At 42.2% G+C, this 22,010-nt stretch overlaps 1 protein-coding gene across 1 annotated transcript; it reads left to right on the top strand.

Moving 5' to 3' along the window:
• Positions 1–12,071: 12,071 nt before the first annotated feature.
• ankk1 (ankyrin repeat and kinase domain containing 1) lies at positions 12,072–19,520 on the top strand (the record flags this gene model as incomplete). The annotated part of the gene is made up of 9 exons (XM_083886969.1): positions 12,072–12,256; positions 12,394–12,676; positions 12,778–12,929; positions 13,227–13,276; positions 14,883–15,038; positions 15,759–15,883; positions 17,500–17,533; positions 17,955–18,192; positions 18,479–19,520. The coding sequence occupies 9 exons, from the start codon at positions 12,072–12,074 to the stop codon at positions 19,518–19,520; spliced, it is 2,265 nt and encodes a 754-aa protein (XP_083743095.1).
• Between the last annotated feature and the right edge of the window lie 2,490 nt (positions 19,521–22,010).

The following is a 22,010-nucleotide window of genomic DNA, read 5'->3' as shown; positions in this document are numbered from 1 at the left end:
GGCAGAAAATTGCAGTGCGTATCCGGCACCGCGACGGAAGAACTATGAAGGCTCGAGGGGTCTCCGTGGTTACGCAGTTGGATTACGCATATGCAGTCAGAGAAGTATACTGTGGCCTTTACCCACAGCATGTCTTGAATAGACATTTGTTTTTTAATATGAAAATTATAATAACTTTGATTTATAAAGTGCCTAAGGTCACCGTACAAGTAGGAAAAAAAACAACAAACATAAAATCAGGTGTTAAAAACCTGCAAGAACAAGTCTCGCTTCAACATTGATTTAAAACGACTCCAGCGTTGGCGCCTGGTGAATAGCCAGAGGGAGTCAATAGTAGAACAAACACATGTTTTATCAATATCATTAATTAGAGTTCCACTCCAGGTTTAAGAGAACCAGGGTCATCACACACACTGAAAAAAAAGTATTATTTTTAAAAAGTGTGCATGTTTTCCCCATATTTTCTGGATGTATCCCAATGACTGTATGGTCATTATAACATTGCTAAACAACTAATGTAATGGTGGCCTGAGGCTTTTGCACAGAACTCTACATCAGTGATTAAAAACATGATTTGCAAACAGCCTGTTTACATTTCGAAACTGGCATTATAAGAAGACAAAGAGTCATATATTGCAGTAGATAGTGAACAGGTGTTGCTCACTGAACATGCTGGATAGATCCGTTTGGTGAGAAATAATTGACTTTGGAATATTTTATTTGGTGGTTAGTAGGGGATACATGGCTGGAGTTCAAATAGAACCACTTTTTCACATGCGTGAAATGGTCTCTGCTGGATTCTGATCCTCCCCCACCACCACAAACACCCAACATTCAACATAACCAATGTTTTACTCAGCAGCACACAACATAACCAATGTTTTACTCAGCAGCGCACGCGCGCGCACGCACGCACGCACGCACGCACGCACGCACGCACACACACGCACGCACACGCACGCACACACACACACACACACACACACACACACACACACACACACACACACACACACACGAAGAATGAAGGAGTGGTCAAGTTTCCACCAGGTGAGCAGTATTTATTGAATGCCGTGGTTTGTGATTGGCTTGCTAAAAAAAAAAAAAAAAAGGGTGGGAACCAAACGTGTTCTCTGCAGGTCCTGAGCAGGTGCTTTCATTTTTGACTCCGATTACCTGATTAACACAGAACACATGGGAGAGCAACGCAAAGACCTGGCGAAGCTGTGACCTTTCACTGCAAAAAACCCCCCAAAACTCAGTTTAAACTCAATAATGTAGTAAGGTGTTTGCAGTGGTATACTGACATTTACAATGCAGATGACTTCATACAGTATGTATAAGGTACTTTCAAGTTTTTCCATACATCTTGCAACTTTTTGTATTATTGCTCTTTTTTTTTTTTTCCCCCACCTACTCAATACTTTACATGGTGTTTATTTCTTGACATTTGATGTCGAGGTACATATTTCCCCGACGCATTTCTTTAACGTAAAGCCACACATTACATCTCAACGCCCTCGTTTGAACTGCAGCAGAGACGGCTTGAGCGGCTGAGACAGTGATGCCCTGTGTTGGGAAGGGACCTTTATTCCTTTTTATGCAAATGAGAAACACCACAAAGGGAAAAAAAATAGTTTTTTTTTAATATTAGACGTTCCTTTATCATTTCAATCCTTATTTATGTCCATTGTTCTTCAATAATAAACCGGGACAAGAATGTAATTACCTGTTCATGTAATTTCTCACGCTCATATGCAGCATCTTCCTCTGGTCTTTTTATAGCACGAGAAGCACATTCTCCCCTCAGAGGCTACTATTCACATGTTAAGGGGAGGGAAAAGCTCCACCTTCCCGTAGGAGATGGGTAATTATTGTCTGTGCCTTAAAACGAAATCAATCCGAGTCACATCGTAGCGTGCACAAGAGGCGCCTGCGCCGGACAGGAAATGAGCGATGTCGTTTATCTCCCGCATGCGATGAAAAGAGCCATATTGTTAAGTGAATCTTAATGTGGACATACAGTGTGTATATTGTGTCTTCACAGGTTCATCGGTAACCCAAAGATAATTTTTTTCCACTTTGCAAAGGCAGAATAATTAAAGAGACCAATCGCGACGCCCTGCATCGTTGATTTTCAGAAGCTGCCGTTCCGCATGACGTCACAGCAGTGGCCCGACTCGTCTTATCACGATGAAGCTGCACTCAGCAGCTCCACCACACAGGCCCTGCCACATGTGCCAAAGGAAGGTGCCTCGATTCCTACCGTGACCAAGGAGGAGCTACTGCCAATTACACCGATCACGTACTCAGAAAAAATAGCTCAGACAATTGCATTAGTCAACAGACAGTGGTGCAGTCAATCTTATTAGCCGTCGCAGTCGGTGCAGGCCAGACATAAACGACGAGGAGCAATCCAATCCACGCCTCCTCTCGCAGGTGACACAGCTGCTGCGAAAGCAGTCAATTATCATACGCTGAAAATAAACACCGCCCCGCAAATAGAAAAGCTGCTCTGATCCCTTTATTGTCACTCAGTGGCAACAAATCAATACTGCTCGTATCTCATTTCGAGACCGATATGCAGCCCTTTAATGCTGCCGTTAAACAGCGTAGTACGTACTTGCGACCGTGTTGTGGTGAAAATGACTCTCACTGCGGGTTGGGAAAATGCAAACGCATTTATTATGCCAACATTACGTTATACAAAGGTAGCCTGCTTAATATCTGTTTTTAATATCCAAAATGTCAAAATCACATATTACATCATACATCATCCATTTTCTACGGCTTTATCCTCCACATGAGGGCTGCGGGGGGGCGCTGTGCCAATCTCAGCTGACACCCTGGACAGTTTGTTGGTCTATCACAGGACCACACAGAGAGACAAACAACCATTTACACTCTCACACGCACAATTTTAGAGCGTCAAATTTACCTAATCCCCATATCGCATGTTTTTGGACTGTGGGAGAAAACCCACGCACACACACACACGGGGAGAACATGCCATCATACATCATGTCATCAGGACAATATTGTAACGTGTGTTATTATGAATCATTCCATATCTTTCACGTGATAATATAAACCCGTCTCTCAAGAGGACATTTTTTTACTTAGATTATTTTTTTCTGAATTCCATGAGCCTTGCCATTAAACAGTGCATCAACAAATCGATCCATCTATTTGTCACATTGCGTTCCTTCTTTTGTTCCTTCATCCGTGCTCACTGTATCGCAGTGAAAACACTGTCCCTCACACGTCTGCTGAAGGCAGAGGTCTTAACACCTAAAGCATGTGACTTTACAATCCGCCGAGACCGGAGACTGGCAGCACAAAGTCAGAACTGTGCCACAGTTTAGTAGGAGAAGAGAGACTATAAAAATAAAATCTTGTTTTTTATCACGTTTTCTACATTGACTGTCAAGAGTGGACATTTGCAATTACAGGCTGTGCAACAGTTACTGTACATCTACACTCTCTATGTGCTCTTGGCCTGTTAGCAATCTTGTATGGAGTAAAAGTACAAGGATCTTACCAGAAAATGACTTTGGTAGATGTTGAAGTCACGTTTTTTATTTTATTTTATAATATTCCTTAAAGGTGAAGTAAGTAGTTTATAGTGCCATCTAGAGGAGAGGCTGAAATTTACAACAAAGAACTGCTCCTCTGCTCACCCCCTCCCTTCCCTGAGCGCTACGGTGTCCTCAGCCGGTCAAATGTCGTCCTCGTCGTCTTTCTCCGTGTCAGCAGATGAGGTTCGTGAGGTGAGGGAGAGGGCGAGCTACTGCGGCCGTAGCAGACGAAGTGGAGAGAGAGGAGGCGGGACTTCTGCTACAAGTAAAGAGACGCTTGATTTGTTCTCTCGCGTTTGTCCTTACAGGCTCCCGTAGAAACATGGTGTCTCGCTGCTAACAGTGGCTATGCAACCGCGGCCCGCGACCATGTTATTTTACATGACTTTTTGAAACACTACGTAAATGAAACAAAAACTATTATACAGCGACTAGACAATGCAGGAGCACATAATATGTATAAAATCGTGAAATTTGGGTAATTTAAACCCATAAATACTACACAGTGTCCCTTTAAGTTTTAGCAGAAAACATTAATAAAAAGTGAGGATTAAGGATTGAGCCATGGTGGCTCAGTGGTCTTTTAACTGGAAGTTTGTGGATTCAATTTTGGCTCTGCTAGTATACATGTGTCCTTGAACAAGACACTGAACAGTACACTCTTAGAAACAAAAGTGCTAAGTAGAACCCTCAAACTGGCGGCCCCCCAATAGGATTACATGCCCCCCCCACCCCCACTTAATATCATGTTATAATGAAAACATGCTCCACAACCTCACCGTCTATTAAACACAGTGTGTAGCTGAGGCACAGCTACCAGCGAGGTGATGGACTATAATATATGTTTGCTATGTTTTTTTATAAAAGACATTTGGTCATAATTATCCCATTATTAAATATATCATATACAACATTCAGTTACATATATAAATACACTTGTTGGGGCACGATCAACGAATGGCAGTGGCTGAAACGGCTCCTGGTATGAATTTTAAATACAGTTGTCCACACTATTATTAATGTAATTTAAAATAAATGTCTGTTTTTGGTATTAATACATTAATTTTACATCATAAATAGTATTACATATAGTATATTTATGATATCATGATGCAATATTGTGAACAGTTGTTTTTTTTTCCTCACAATTTGTTCTTTTTCCCCACTTTTTGTTCTCTCGGCCGTTCCCCTCTTGACCACGATAGATGCGCATTGGCCCCCAGGTCATTTGAGTTTGAGACCCCTGATATAAGGTTCTTCGGGCTTGTCCTCATAGGAGAACCCACCTGGAACCCTAGTGTTACCAAGAACCCTTTTAAAACCCTTTATTCAGGAAAGGGCTTTTAAAGGGTTCTCTGGATCAAAATGGTTCTTACTGGAACCATTAGTGTTACCAAGAACACTTACAGTGGAATACAGACCAACTCTTCTTCTTCTGATTTTACTTAGTAATAAAGATAGGTGGAGGAAATGTCATGGAGTAAAAGTTGCTAGAAATATTAATAACAAAGTAAAGTACAGATACTGTACGTGAACTTTGTACTCAAGTACAGTAACAAAGTATTTGTACTTTGTTACATTACAACACTGCTTGCTAAATGCTGAGTGGAGGAGAGAGCACAGTTAACAAAGCTTTGTTAAAGGTGCATTATGTAATAAATCTAGAGCAACTGGCCGTAAAATCCTCCTAATATGTCACAGAGACTCAGGAATAATGTTCATATAACAAACTGAACTCACCAACAACAACAGTACAGACAAAATATTTGCATTAAGACTGCAGACTGCAAATCATGTTTATGTTTTGGCATGTGGCGCCACCTACCGCTGTCTGCCAATCATTGCAGTCAGAAGAGTCTCAGCTGCCGAGCAACCACGGGTTGCCAGTTACGTCAGAAATCGAAACCTAAAAGACCTCTGTATTTTGAATTTGAATGTAGTAACCGTTTTTTGGCCACATTCTTACATATGGCACCTTTAAGCTTGGAAGAAAACAAACTGGTACTATCACACTGACCCTCGCAGGTATGCGTGTCAGTCAGTCACAGGTGGAACACAGATCAGATTGTATTTGGCGATAGCAATCGGGACACGAAGAGAATGTTGAATGGCTAAAAAAAAAAAAGGGTGAAAAAGTGAACCCACTTACGCACGATAGCTTTAACTGTGTCTGTGCTAAGGAAGGTTAAGGTCAGTCTCTTCTCTGAATAACAAGTCACATCAAAAGCACGTCTCACATACTAAAATGACACATGCCAGTTTGATATCTACGCTTAAAATGATTCTCATAAATTATTCAAAAGACGATGGTGTTTTGTGCAAGTTTAAGATTCAAATCTGACTATCGTCTCTCGAAGGAGGTATAACCAGGGAAAGATCGACGTTTAGTCCCCGTTCAACTGCAACACAACAGCCCTAAAGAGAGACACATGAGTAACATCGAGCTATAATGGCATAAGTTATTGGCACAATAACACTATAATGAATGAGGGTAGTAGATAAGAATGTGGTATTATCAACACATAGTTGGTGCTGTTGGTGCAACGGAAAAGATCAGCATCGTTTACAGGAAAACTACGTCAGCGTTTCTTTGGTTCAAGACGTGACAGAACGCTCCATCACAGAAAGTTCACCGCTACAACTGAAACAAACCGTCAGGTTATCGATTCACAAGGTATGTTTTTTTCTCTCATTACCATAGAAATAAATGAACTTCATAGTCACACAGGGAAATATGCATGCCGTTAAATCCAAACACATACCTTTGTGGATTAAATAAGGCTTTAAAGCTTTCAAAGGGCTCTTGGTTTATATTCAATTTATTGAAGCATTGCACAGACTAATATATTCATCATATTGGAATTTCTCCCTTCCCCACGAGAACATCCAGAGACATCCTGTGTTTCGTGATTCCCCGCGTTGCAGCTCTCCATGTTTGTAATTCTTGCGGAAATGCATGTCGTATTAAAAATGTACAGGGCTAGATTTTGATTAAAAAATGCTCAGGGCTCCTGTGAGAGATACACGGCAACTAATTATAATGTACACATCTGAAACGCACACACGCTTTAATATGACAACATTTTACCGCGGCACACAACAAATTAAAAACCCCCCCCCACGCGCTCAACACACACCGTGCCCGCACACTCATTCGTCCTGTTTTTAAGTATTGCGCCGTCTGTGTGCACAGGATGTGGAGCAGAGACACTTGAGGTGAACCTGTCAAGTATTAGAGCACACACACACACACACACACACACACACACACACACACACACACACACACACACACACACACACACACACACACACACACATTCTTGTACTTGCTGCATACTGAGGACCAGCATTTCCACTTTATAAATCAACACAATTACAAATATCTACTTCATGAATGACATCTACAAAGAACTACTGGTTGCAGTACCATAAAATGTCTGCAGGTGGAGCCCCAGAGCAAAAAGGGCTGGAAAACTTTTTCGATTTTATTGTATTTTTAAAATTTTTGGTCCAACATTTACAAAAACGTCATACTATACTATGTCGACCAAAATTTAAAAAAGAATTTGACAACATTTTTGGTCCAAAATTTGACACAAAATGTTTGGTCCAAAATTTAAAAAAAAAAATTTGGTCCAAAATTTGAAGAAAAAAAATTTGGTCCAAAATTTGAAGAAAAAAATTGGTCCAAAATTTGAAAAAAAAAATGATGGTCCAAATTTGAGAAAAAGTCGTCCAAAATTAAAATTTTTGACAAATTGAGTATAGCATGTTATAGCAACCTAAGGAAGTGATTTCAATGAAAACAAAGTGAGGACCGGCCAAAATGTCCTCACTCCGTAATAATGACCTCACTTTGTTGGTTTAAAACCCTCACTGGTTCTCAGTATGCTGCAAGTACAAGAACACACACACACACACACACACACACACACACGACAACGAAGAAGCCTTTGGCTCCGGCTCCTCAGCTTTACCCAGCGTGGTGGAGCCTGCTAATGCAATTCTCGGAGATTGGTGGAGTTTGTTCCACTTCAATCAGGGAGCCAATCAGGAATGTGACGACAGCCTGCACGACTTTCATCGGCACATCAATCCACGAGTGTGTCTCATATAGTAGTGCGTGTTAGTGAAGCATGAAACTATGGCCGCCAGTGAATGCTGAATTGATCCGTCATTAAACGCACACACGTACGTACAGTACAGAGAGAGAGAGTGTTTGGAAATGATTACGTCATTTTAGTTGACGTTAAATTTGAGAATTCTGCAGAATATTGTCCAGAAAAAACATACGTGCTGCAAATACAGTTTATACAACTATGATGAGTGCAGGGTTTAACAGTTTGTGTATGTGTGGCTGCATGTGAGGAGACGAATGTTGCTTAAAAAAATGAAGTGTTACTCACAGGGCCGGTTCTATGCATTTTGCTGCCCAAGGCAATATTGGGATTTGATGGATTTGGTCCCCCCCCCCCCCTTTCCTGTCCTGCCATCCAAGTAACTCCTCAGACAAACCATTAAATAATTGACAGAAAATTCAAATTCTTTGAAACTGGAGCCTTTATTGGTCCAATAATACCAAATATCAATTTCCATATAGGGGTTTTAATTTGTATCATATTTGATACTGTGGGTCACAATGCTCAAAGATTTTTTTTTTTTTCTTGAACAAAAAATACACAAACCAATCAAACAAAAACAATGCAGCAAAGGAACTGGCAGGGTGGAAGTCTGGAAGACATTAGACGTTATTTTTTACAAATTTTGCTGTTCATAACTTTTTATTTTGAGTGATGATAGGCTTGAAAACCGTTGTTCAGACAAAGATGCACTCTGCATTTCTCACAGTACACATGGGCAAAGTGGCCTACGCAGTACTTGCATCTCTGTGGGGTTTTTCTGCCGGATTTCCCATAATTTTATCGGGTTTGTCAAGGAAAAAAATTGTCACTGCTTATGTGGGGGGGCTCAAAAACGAATGTATCACATATGATACGTTTGGCGTTATAGGGATAAGAATGTTAGACAGTCCTGCCTGACGCGATGGCTGCAAGTCGACGTATTTTAAACCGAAGTGGCGGGCAGTTCTTTTCACTTTCTTTTCAACGTTGTTGCACTCTCTGTTGTGGAAACGTCTGCACAAAAGCAACCGTCGTCTTGTGTGGTGGTTTCACGACACCATACGGAGCCGGACACGACTTCGGGAGCTCGTCATGGGAAAGTATCGCTGGAAGCGCCTCTCATCCATATGGAGCCCCCCCCCCCCCGCATTTAACGGTGAAACTCGCCACGTTGTGTGTCCGGCAGTGGCTCCTTATGGTGTTGTGATACCAACCGCACAAGACGACGGTTTCTTCTCTGCAGACGTTTTTCCACAAAAGAGATAAAGTATCGTACGGCTCCGAGTGTCCACGCACACAAAAAACAAATGTTTCCCCCCCGAGCGGAGTCCGGACGATACGTCATTCGGTGAATCTCAGCGCTGATTGGTCATCGCGTCTCATGCGACAGGCCGTGATTTTGCCATGTCACTGGATGACAATCACATCGATTAGTCGTCTATAATTTCACATCTGTGCATATGTAAAGCATAACACATTAATAAAGAAGTAATACAACACTATAGTGTGTGTGTGTGTGTGTGTTAGGCAACACTGCAAGCAAAATGTGCTAAAAAGATATTCTGCATAATAACAACACAAAAATATGGATTATTTAAATTTGACACGTCTGTCAGATTTTTATTCATATACAGTCTATGTATATATACACATCTTTTTCCTTTGTGGTCGTCTCCTGTAGATGGCGCCCTAGGCGACTGCCTATCTGTTTCTATGCCTAGAGCCGACTCTGTATACACACACTCATGTATTTATTCATTTCTTTATGTTTAGAGTTTCCACAGCTCACTGCAATGATCCAAATTGATTATTCTGCAATCATTTAAATCCTCACACAAATGTGTTTATAGCTCTCCCTCCATTTTTGACAGACACACAGGCCACGGGACATCACTAAATGCAAATCACCACAGAGTTATGCACGCTCTCGCTGCCTCAGACCCTGCAGGGTGAAGTGGTTGATTAAATGGAGCAGGATAGGGAAATCCTATTGAAGTTGAATTATTAATAAACATCTCTATATGTGTGTGTGTGTGTGTGTGTGTGTTACTTTGGAGCAGAAACGATAAGAAACGACAGCACCTGACCTGCTCTCTGGTGAAACAAACACCGCACGCCGAAATCCACAGAGTCACGTCTACATTTACAGTTCATAACATTGAGAGAAAGACGGGGGGGATGTGGAGACGGACAGCTGCTCGGCGAGAGCTGCACTCAGACGTGACTTTGTGTTTGCGGCATGCACTCGGCAGGAACTGGATATTGCATCTAAATTTGCTATGTGAAAAGAATAGTGAAAAGAAACCCGAGGGACACGACCCAGATATTTATATGACTGCCAAAGTTACTACAGTGGCCCAGAGGAGCAATTTATATAAAGGTGGAGTCCAAACTGATGAGTATTCCTCAGTTTACCTCCTTCTATATGACATCACAACAAAACACCTTATGTCTTCACAGATAAATTCAAACAGTAAAAGGTGTTTGAGCGCTGGTGAAAATACAAGTGATGAGCCTATGTATCACGACAGCTGGTGGGAATAAAAAGGACGACGGGGAAAGAACATCGTCGTGTCACCGTCTTCTTGAACGAGACCCTGATTACGGTAATCCTCTCACATAATCCAAAGCAGTTCAAATCTTTTGATATAAGATCACACACACACACATTACAGGCCTGACAGTGTCTGCAAAAAAACTCAACATCATCTTACTGTGATGCTGAATTTACAACTCATTTTGCATATTTGCAGATGACAAACCTCTTTCTCTGTGTGTGTATATAATGTCTACAGATGCAAATGTTCACATTTCACACATGGACGCATTAAACTTGGCCCTACATCAAGTATGATGTGCGCAATAAAATAATCACACCTATTGAATCATAGGTCGTGATGTAAGTGTAGCAGCACACGTCACAGCTGGTGTCCCAGCAGCACACACACTGTGAAATGGTCATGGTATCTTTTTGTCTTTGAACCTCATTCACAGTACGACACGAGACCCCTGCGATGGCCACAAATAACACGGTTGTTTTATGTTGCTCATCTTTTAGTCAGACGAGTCTTTACCTTGTAACATGCAAACACCAAGGTCCTCCAGGTTTGAACATACGCCTGTCAAACTGTGAGGAGACACTGTGCTCCCATCATATAAACATCCATCCCTCTACACGAGGGTCCCCAGTCCATCACAGGGCCACATAGAGACAAACAACCATCCACTCTCACACTCATGGTCAATTTATAGTGTCCAGTTGTCCTAATCTTCAAATTTGCAAACCCCAAAACCCACGCACATACGGGGAGATCATGCAAACTCCATGCAGAAAAGCCCTTGTTCCGACCGGGTCACACACCTGGGTCTTCCTGCTGCAAAGGTAAGGGTGCTGGCGCTCACATAAACATATTAAAGACAAAATCAGCATGAAATTAGGTTTAAAATGTTGATGTAAAATCCACTTTGACACAATTCATTACACGGGTAGCCCCACGGCCAAGAGGAGAGGAATTCAAATTGACTGGCAGTGCTCATAAATCCCTGCAAAGCGAGTTTTCATCATGATGTAATGCTGTACAGTAACTGTGATGCCCGGGAGGGTTTGACTGTTTCAAACGCTGAATTATATCCAATATTGCGTCATTTGTAAAAAAAAAAAATCGGCAGACGTAAGACGTGGTATCGATCGCTTACAGCGCAGTACAAAGGATAGTGAATAAACACATGATCTCACGGAAGACAAGTTACGTGATGTGGACATCACTGCGAATGTGTAAACACACTGAGAGGAATGTCATACTCTCAAACTCAAACTGCAGACTACTGAGCTGTTCTACTGGAACTGCAGGGGGTTAAGTGCCTTGTTAAAGTGCAATTTGATAGAAGTGGGTGGCTCATTAGGCAGTTCATTTGCTGTATACACAGTGCCAAATCACAACAGGCCTTTTTTTTTTTTTTTTTTTTTTTTTAACACATCAGCAACCGACTCTCTGCTGGTGCCGAACCCAGGCATTGTTGAAGAGCTGCACGCTTATTGGGAAACATTTACAGGTAGATGCCCGGAAGCCAAGTCAGCACTTCTTGGCAGCTAAAAGAACCGGCTTTGCCACATTTCAGTGCAAACAACATGCGGTTCAGACACCTCCCACAAAACAAAGCAGCCTTATATGCACGCGAGTGCACATGTTTTTTTTTTCACACAGCCAGCTGCCAATGATTTTACCGTCCGTGATCCACAACTTTCTCTTTCCTTTCGAGACACCTGATCTCCAGCGGAGCTCATTGATCGCTGCTAAACCTTGTTTATATGTGGGATTAAAGACCGAGCGCGTTTGGAGGCTCCGCGTCAGACGAGACCTGTGTACTCATGGATCGCTTTGACGGATCCCCGGGGCAATTCAGGGACTTCAAGAAGGGCGACTTTGAGGCGAACTGGATCAAGGTGGCAGAATCCAGATTCAGCCAGGTGTACCAAGTCAAGCTCAAACTCTGGCGGGAAAAGTGTGCTCTGAAAAGCGTCGACACAACCTTGTGCGAAAACAACTATTACAGGTAGGATATTTTTCCTTCTGCTATTTGACTTAGTTGTGATTGGACGCGACGAACATCTTGCAGTTTCGCTCGCGTTGCCTTTTGCAATGTTTGACACGGTGATCAAAGTTCACTGACCATTATTTCCTCTGCCACAGAAGAATAATGGAGGAAGTGTCCAACATAGCCAAAGTGAAATTCAAGTACATCACGTCCCTGTACGGACTGTGTAGTGAGGCGACTGCTGTGGTGATGGAGTACATGAGTCATGGATCACTGAACAATCTCCTGGCCAGTCACACTCTGATGTGGCCAAAGAAGTTCCAGATGATTCACGAGGCCTCTATGGGCATGAATTTCCTCCACAGTATGAAACCCCCACTGCTCCATCTTAACCTCAAGACATCAAACATCCTGTTGGATGATCATCTCCACGTCAAGGTCAGTGAAATACAGACAACCGAGTAAATGCTTACAAGTGACCTCTAGGTGTTTCTGAACCGTGTAACGTGTGTGGGTTTTTCTTGTTTCGCTGACCCAAGATTTCAGATTTTGGATTAATCCACTGGGAGGAGGGCACGAGCAAGAAGTCGTTCATGGAGCATTTGACAGCGAGAGGAAACATAAATTACATTCCTCCGGAGATATTCACTCAGTGTCGTGATCCTCCAGGAACCACCTTCGATGTTTACAGGTGACTGGCCAAGGGCATTTAAAAAAAAATAAAAAAAAATTGCACCATCAGAAAGTCGTCGCTGTTTTTCCTGTTCCAAAGCACCATCTACAATTCATGAAGTGTAACCTTGATCTCTTATATACTTTCAGTCTTTCATAAAAACGGAGGCATGTTTTTCATATTGCAGCTCAAGTGTGACTCCTTCTTCTTTGCCTTTTTTATTGGAACTTAAAACGACTTCGTTAGTGTTGCCTCTGTGTTTCTTGAATGTGCAAACGTGCGAAAATTACAACTCTTTATGCTTTGATTCTTCAGCTTTGGGATCGTGATGTGGGAAATTCTGACACAGCAGAAGCCGTACACAGGTAGGTTATGACAAGTGTGGCTTCAAAGAGATTTTTACATGCAACTTCAGCAGCGAGTCACATTGCAGCTGAATGTTTGGAGACTCGACGTTGCCACTTAAACGGTGTTGGAGTGAAAGCAGTTACTGTTCAACACAGAGAACCGTGTTCTCACGCAACTAAACTGCATCTTTCAATTGTGTTAAAGGTTGCGCTTATCGGATCTATAACTCTGTCATGCAGCCGTTAACATGCTGAAAAGACATGCTACAAAATAAAGAAACATCACGAGAAAGTGGTGAAAATGGATGACAATGCTCCCGTCCACGGTGGATGAGGAATCACAGAAAGGTGATGCAAATCATTTGGCCAAACAGCCAGATCTTAACCAAACGCTCATGAGACTTAAGGTGAATTCCAATTCCTTGCTTAACCCTCAATCTCAAAAATATGCGCTCCCTCTAGTGCAAGTGCTGTCTCGATTCTCAGAAACATTAAGTTGAGGGGCAAGTTTAAGGGCTGCATCGCCCTCAATATTGAGATTTTCAGAGACCACCCTTGGGAGCAAGGGCTACCCAGAATGCATTGCGTGTTTTGACATAAAGATGGCGCTGAAAGCAGCGAAACGAGTACGCTACAAGTTAAGTATTTTCTTTGTTAATAGAGATATAAAAATGATGAAAACCATTGTATTATCTTAGTTTAGGCCCATATTATGGATTACTGACGTCATTGATGCGTAACATTTATTTTTATTTTACGATCTTTTGTCAATAGCCGGCGTGGACAAGCGATCGTTTGCTATCGTTTACTTTTCAATAAGCCGTGGTGTGTGGTAACTGTCAGCTGAATATGTCCGTGGTTGTGGTATTTGTATGAGTATCATCTTATAACTAACTGACAACCTAATAACTTGACTGACAAACGGATCGTAATAAATAATCCTGACGTAAAAGTTGACAGACTGGACGCAGCTTTCGCGTTATTCTGCCCCCCACAGTCTGAAGACGTATCTGCATTTAAGGGGTGTCCCATTTCTAAGTGACAAAATAACCCTCAACACTTGGTTTTGAGGGCCAGTTAAGATTAAGGGTTGAGCTTGAGGGTTAAGATTGAGGGTTAAGATAGGAATTGGAATTGGCCCTTAGACAAACACCTTCATCTCTCCTGAATAATCAGCGTCAGGGATGCACTAAAGCAGCTGGTGGCAGCTCATGATGGCTCCCTCTGAGTTATTATTTGAATAGGTTCCCGTAACGGCAAGGGATTATATTGTGTCCATCATTCTTAAGATTATTCATGGCACTCGTGAAGTCATTGTTTTCATATGAGCATTAACCCCAACTCATTCAAAATGACTGACTGAAACAACAATCTCATGTCAACATAACCGCCAGCCATTGTGGGTTATTAATGTGGATTATCCGACTCATTTGGTCACATAGTTTGAAATGTCTTTGAGATCAAGAGACTGTTGGCTTATCTTAGAATAATGACAGGAATTGGGGGAAATGCATCGTCTAGCATTGCCTTAAAGGTATATAGATAGATAGATAAAAAACATAATTGCTGACGTGGTTTCTCTCTCCACTGAACATTGTGTCTGACATTTGTTTCTTTGACTCAGGCTGCAGTGTGACCAAAGTTCTCCTCCATGTATCACAAGGGAAGAGGCCCTGTCTGGACAGGATACCTGACAAGAAGCCCCTCGAGTGCGACCCAATGGTCGGCATCATGCAGCAGTGTTGGGACCAGGATCACAGGAAAAGGCCAGAGTTCTCAGGTGTGCCTTGTCATTTGTCCAACTTTATAAACACGTAATCATATCTGGGATACATTTTAAGTTCCCGAGAGAACTGCGGTGCCATTATCCGCTGAATCCCCTCAGCTGCTGAGCTGGTGTTTTCTGAAAATGTACATCGAGAGGATGATGGAGAAATATCGTCTCTGATGAGCTCTAACAAGGCCCAAAGCACACATTCAGAAAACATTTACAATTACGTTTTTGCTGTATCCTGAGGAAAATATGTGATTCTCTAAACACAACGATCCAGATGTGATGCAGGTAGCAGCTCCATAAAATGAATGAATGAACATTTAGAAAGTGGTCGTTTTTTCTCTTGATTTACTTGTTGCTATGTAATTACAAAGTCAGCAGTAGAATGGGACTGCTGCAGATACAAATGCATATAAGGAGGGTCACCTTTGTTTGGACAACAACCTTTTATCCAAAAGTCGTTTTACCAAACGCTAATGACCGTTATTAGCGTTTGTAAATGGCTACTATGCTCACTCCCGATGTTTATAAAAGTCAGTATGCGGTTATACCTACATTTATCGAAGAATCCGCTCGCGCCTCACGCTTGGCTGCTCGTTTGCTGAAGTGATGCAATTACGAGAAGATCCCATTGGGTTTTAGAGTCGCACATCTGGGATGCATTAGTTTAACGACACATTCAGATCAGTTGATGTCTGCTGTTTTTTTTTTCTTTTTTCCTTTCAGAGACTGTGATGAAAACGGAGGCTCTGAGCGAAGTCCTTAAAGCTCCAGGATCAAACCACTGTAGCACCAACGGCAACAGAGGACAAACATCTGATTTAGCTTGGCTGGTTCCGCCCATACATAAAGTGAGTTCCACTTCATAGTCTGCTTGAATAATACTGTAAGATCTATTGTATCATCAGATTAATTGTACTGCAAGGTAAAAAAAAAAAATGGTCAAGAGGTTTATTGTATAAAAGTCCCCTCATTCTCATCTATTAATTAGTGTTATATTTAGAGGCTGTGTCAAAGGTTATAATTAATCTAGTTTTACTTTTCTTAGGATGTGATTATCTTCTTATATTATTATATCCATTGCAAATATACAACCCCCCCAACAAAAAAGAAAATCATCCCCATTATTAACTACTAACTACTAATTGAGGATACTAAAGGGCTGGGTTCATATGTTAATAAGCCCTAAACAATGCTAATGTTCCAATATTAAACAAATGTTGTTTATTGTCACAGAATGAGGTTGAAAATCTTTGTCCACAGACTATAAAACGCCTATTTTATTATACTAGTGCATTGCCCGTAGGAACGTAAAGGCTAACATAATACAAACACTGTGCAACCTCAACGCAAATGTTTTCATTTTCGATTAGCATTAGTGTAGCTAGCTGTTTAAGCCCCGTTTTAGCCCTACACTAATGCTAATTTTAGCCTCGCTAGCTTACCTTTGGAAACAGGTTCGCCAAGTTAGCCGCATGCTAACGCTAAATAAATATGTGCTCAAGTATTGGTAGCCGCTGCCTACCCGTTGTTGACACTCTGGCAATCCTGATGCGCGGCCTGGTGCAGCGTGATAAATCCGCGAAAATTAAAATTACTCCAAAAAAAATGAAAATCAATGATGCACACCATCGGGCCATGCTCAACCCATATCCAAAATGTTAAGGCATTCTGACTAACGGTCAGCGAGATATGCCTGTCGCAGACACACAGACAGACACGACTTGCTTTATAGATAGATTAACAGTATTGTTCTGGGTACATTGCGATAACATTATTATACAAGTTATATTTTGATACAGTAGTGGCACAGAGGTTTGGTAAATATAATAAATGATACATTAGACTAATACATTCTAATTTTATGGTGTGTATTAAACATCCAGTGTGTAAGAATTAGATGCATGTCATGGTGAGACTGCAGACTGTAACAGACTGACTAACGTCTTCCCTGTTCCACAACAAAAAGCAGAGGCAATCTCACACCAGAGAGGATGTTGTTGCTCTCGATCTGCACAGTAAATTTCCAGTTTCTCCACTGAGGCTGCTGGAGAAAAAAAATGGTCTCCTTAAAACATGACCTTTGCCCAAAGTACATAAACGGAGTATAATAAGCATATGAAAACCAAATGAAGCAGTTATACACTTGTACAATCAAACCATTCTGAATGTTAAAGAGTGGAAAGATTCAGGAGATCACAAATGTCAATTGGCTTCAAAAATGTTTTTCTGTAGCTAAAAACAGAAAAGTACAAAAAGACTTTTTACTCTGTAGATTCATTATTTATATAATGTATAAACAACTCAGCAGTTAAACCCATGCATATCTGTGTTATTTATACCCTTTAAGCTGCTCTTTGAATATTGATTGATATATGTGCTTACTGGCCAATTATGATGAGTGATGTGACCTCTAATGATTTGTGAGTCACCCTTTTTCCTTTTATTTCTTTCTTTTCAATTTTAGATCTCTTTCCCTCAGATGCCCGACGTTCCCTCAGGTAAACACACAGGTAAAATGGGCTTGGAAAATAACTATAATTAAAAGAAAGCCTGGAGGGCAGACATTTAAAAAAAAAATGCTATTTGCAGTTCTCTCACAATTTTATATACTTTATCTGAAAAACAATCAACCAGCCGCCTCTTAGAGGATTTGTTTTTTGAAATTAGAGGCAAAAAATAGTTTTTTTCGAGATGCATTTGTCCAAACTCTTATGTACAAGAAAAACCTTTCACTGAGAAAGCAGACTTTGACTCAGCAACACGGGATCCCGACAGCAACCGCTGTGCAAACTAGTACAAACGATAACATGACGATCCTGAAAGTATGAGGTCATGAAAGAATGAAAAGAAAAGTTGGCATCAGAAACAACGATCGCACTTTCTTTGTCTGATACAATTCCTGTTTCTCTCCTTTCACAGAGGCTCACGCCAAGGACAACATTCTCTCCCTTTTGTCCAAAAAGGACTTTGGTAGTTTCAGACAGTCGCTGAGAAAAGAACACGTTTCCATCGTGTTCTCAGGGAAAGAAAGCCTCCTTCACTACACAGTGGCCAGCGGGGATGCAAACAGTGTGAAGCATGTCCTCACTCTGGGAGCTGACATCAACTGCATGACTGCTAGAGGTTACACACCTCTAATTATCGCTGTTCTCTACAGGTCTGTATCTCAGAAAAATAAAAGTCATTTACACGTTTATGTGCATAAAACCAGAAGATGCTTTTCTTGGCTCACTAAAAACAGTGAATCTTAGCTGGTTGCTTGGCAACATCACAGTAATGAGTTGTAGACTCATCGTCAGTGTCCTGTTCTCAACCCCCTTTAAAACCACAAATAGTTTTGACGCCTGTAGTTTTAGAAGTAAACAACAAACGTATACATTTGGGGAAAAAAAACGATTAACATAAAAACAACATTTGCTCAATATGCAACATCTGTTTCACAGGCTTCATGACATCATCTCCTTATTACTGGAACATGGCGCATCGGTCAGCCAGGGAGACGAGGACCAGTGGGCGCCGTTACATTTCGGTGCTCAGAATGGAGACGACAGAAGTGTGCGCCTCCTTTTGGACAAAGGAGCCGTGGCCGACGCCCGGGAAAGGAGCGGCTGGATCCCCCTCCACCTGGCTTGCCAGAATGGCCATGAAACCGTGGTGCGCCTGCTGCTTTCACGGCTGTCGGAGGAGGCGTTCAGGAAGCAGGAGGACACGTGGGGGAGGACGGCGCTCCACCTCGCCTCTGCCTACGGCCATCTGAGCATCGTCAAGCTCCTCCTCTATCAGGGAGCAGATCCCAACGTTACGGACAACTCCCTGTGCACTCCTCTTCACTTGTCCACCGAGGAAGGCCATTTCAGACTCGTGAGACAGCTGGTGAAGAGCGGAGCGAGTACAAACAGGGCAGACAGCAGGGGATTCACTGCACTTCACCTGGCCGCTCTGAAGGGTTATACGGGCATATGTAGGCAGCTGTTGTCAAATGGGGCCGACCCGGTGTCCAGGACTCTCCAAGGCTGGACACCCATGCACCTGGCAGCCCTGAGGGGTCACGAAGCTGCCGTGGTCCAGCTGGAGAACCAGGGCGGTTGCGTGAACACGAGAGGCGAGAACGGATGGACCCCGCTCCACCTCGCCTGCCACCACAGCAAACCCGAGGTGGCGGCGAAGCTCCTGGCGGCCAACGCCGACCCAAACGTGACGGAAGACAGCGAAGGCTGGACCCCGTTGCACGTAGCGTGTACCAGTGTCAGTTTCACATGCGTGCTCCACTTGATAACTCACCGCGCAGACGTGAACGCGGTGAACGCAAACAAAGCAACACCTTTGCACCTGGCCGCCCGGCATGCCTGTGTGCCAATTGTAAAAGCTCTGCTGCTGAACGGGGCAGATAAGACACTGCTCGATTCTTCTGGATCCACAGCTCTGTCTGTGGCGCAGAGGTGCAGCAAGTGGGAAATAGCACAGCTAATGGAAAAGGGATGTTGAGCATGACTCACTTCTGAGCATAAGGCAATTTGAACGGAATGATTATGGTACGAAAACATTAATGTTACATTAAGAATATTGTCCTCATTTTCACTGGTGCTTTTACTGAAAGGATTAATGGTCAAATTTGGAAAAACGTTGAATATCATCGTGCACAAAAGGACCCGCTTCATTGTGTCTGTGTAACATGCTCGACAACACACTTTTGTTCCCCTCTCAGTGTGAGTATTTTTTTATTTGTGAGTGCACAATCCATATTTCGATTATGTCGTGGCTCACAAAAAAAAAGCATTAGTCTAATTCGGCTGTAAGTCATAACTTACGTCTGTAAATCTCATTCCGTTCCAAACGCACCGGGTCAAAATCAGGTGAAGTGGGCCATTACGACAAAAACACATTGATTGTTTTTTTTTTGAAATACCTCAGTTATTAATGTGTGGTCTCCTCCTGTATGAATGCTGCTGCTTAAAACGACTTTTAAGATTCATTTGATTAAACCCGTCAGTGGTGACAAAGCGGTCATGTGTCCAGTGATCAGGCAAATGAGAGAGTGGAGGGATTCACTGAAATAACTATCTGCAGCATCTGTTAGACTCCCCCCCCCCCTCAAGTCACTAAAGAAAATATGCAGTGGAGTTTCCATACTGAGGATATTTTATTACAAGGCAAGGTTATCTGTCATTCCCAGGAGACTAAGGTGAACACTGTCCAACCTGCACCACAGTCATTTACAACCGCGACACTTTATTACATTGAAATGGAATGCAGGAATGTGGGAGCTGCATTGATCCGCGTATTCACAGGGTGTTTCTCCTGAAACCAAGAGTCCCACTGTGGTTGCAGAGTGGGAGCTGAATCACGCTGCTGTAAATGGAACAAACAGGATGTATTACATTTCTCCGTTTTTTTGGGTTTGCTAAGTGAATGTCTGTTCTCTAAATTTAGCACCGACTTCTCTCCGACATAACTCATTTCGTCTGAGCCTTTTTCTTGAATGTTTGCGTATCTGAGCCACTCGTAGCGCGTCGTGTGATTGGTGTTTAAACGTGACTTGTGCTGTGAAAAACCCACACAGTAACAAAATATGCTCCATGGTGCAGAAGCAGAATTACACCAAATTATAAATGCACAGAATGTATTTTCAGCTGCTCGGCTTCGCTCACTCAAAACAATGAAGGCCTAGTCGGGAATCAGCGATGGATTATGGTATTTGTTGTTTTGTTCTCCTGTGCATTTGCAAGTTTCAGCAGAGACAGTAAACTGGAGGAGATTATTTAAATACGACCAAAATGGAAATATGGATTTCACTGTGAATCTAAGTACTCTATTCATTGAAACATTGTTAGAATATTGTAGTATTGTCTCTATTGTTATTCTTTATGGCCGCGTCCCATTTCTCCCCCTAAAACTTTCCACTTTGGATTGGAGTGCCCTCAACCGTAAATTCCCCTCGTTGAGGGAAGTGGCTTCCCTATTGAATTGAGACACCACTATATGCAAATTAGCGTAGTGAACACAACGAACGTGCTAACCTACGTCACATGTTTTTTAATTCTACCGGTGGAGCGTGCTATTATTTCCGTTCAGAAAAAAAGCCGGCAGATCCATCTGTTGTGTTGCCTGTTGCGTTGGCTGTGCTTGTTTTTCTCCGTCAACGCTGTTTCTTTCTCCGTTATATCACAGATGTAGCAGAGCTAGCTAGCTAGCGACTATTTGCCGAGCGCTTCGAGAGAGTTTGCCCGTCATGTAGCTCTACATGAAGGGGAAAACTCTCTCGAAGCACTCGGCAAATAGCCGCTAGCTAGCTGGTTAGCTAGCTGCTTTAATAAATCGTCAGTTATTTTCTGACATTAGTGTTCAAAGCTCAACGGTCCTCTGGATGTATATCAAACCAACATATTCCAACACATTTCGACATTGTAACGCGCTTATTTGCGAAAATATATTACAACGGGAATTGTTCCTCTGCAGATGTGGCCGCCATCTTTTTTTGCAAATTTGCAAAGCATCATTTTGATGGTTGATTATGAGGGCAAATCGTGCAAAATTTAGGGTTGGGGCAAAAAAGTTTGCCCGTCATGTAGCTCTACATGAAGGGCAAACTCTCTCGAAGCACTCGGCAAATTGCCGCTAGCTAGCTAGTTAGCTAACTGCTTTAATAAATCGTCAGTTATTTTCTGACATTAGTGTTCAAAGCTCAACGGTCCTCTGGATGTATATCAAACCAACATATTCCAACACATTTCGACATTGTAACGCGCTTATTTGCGAAAATATATCACAACGGAATTGTTCCTCTGCAGATGTGGCCGCCATCTTTTTTTGCAAATTTGCAAAGCATCATTTTGAGGGTTGATTATAAGGGCAAATCGTGCAAAATTTAGGGTTGGGGCAAAAATGTATAGGGTTAGGGCTAAAATGTAGGGTTATGGGAGGTATTGGGACGGGGGCCTATGAGTCTTTCCCGCCTGTGGAACTTTTAATTTAGTT

This window comes from Microchirus variegatus, assembly GCF_963457635.1.
Source record: "Microchirus variegatus genome assembly, chromosome: 3".
Taxonomy (NCBI): domain Eukaryota; kingdom Metazoa; phylum Chordata; class Actinopteri; order Pleuronectiformes; family Soleidae; genus Microchirus; species Microchirus variegatus.
The sequence above is the reverse complement of the archived record's forward strand: the minus strand, read 5'-3'. Positions and strand labels throughout refer to the sequence as shown.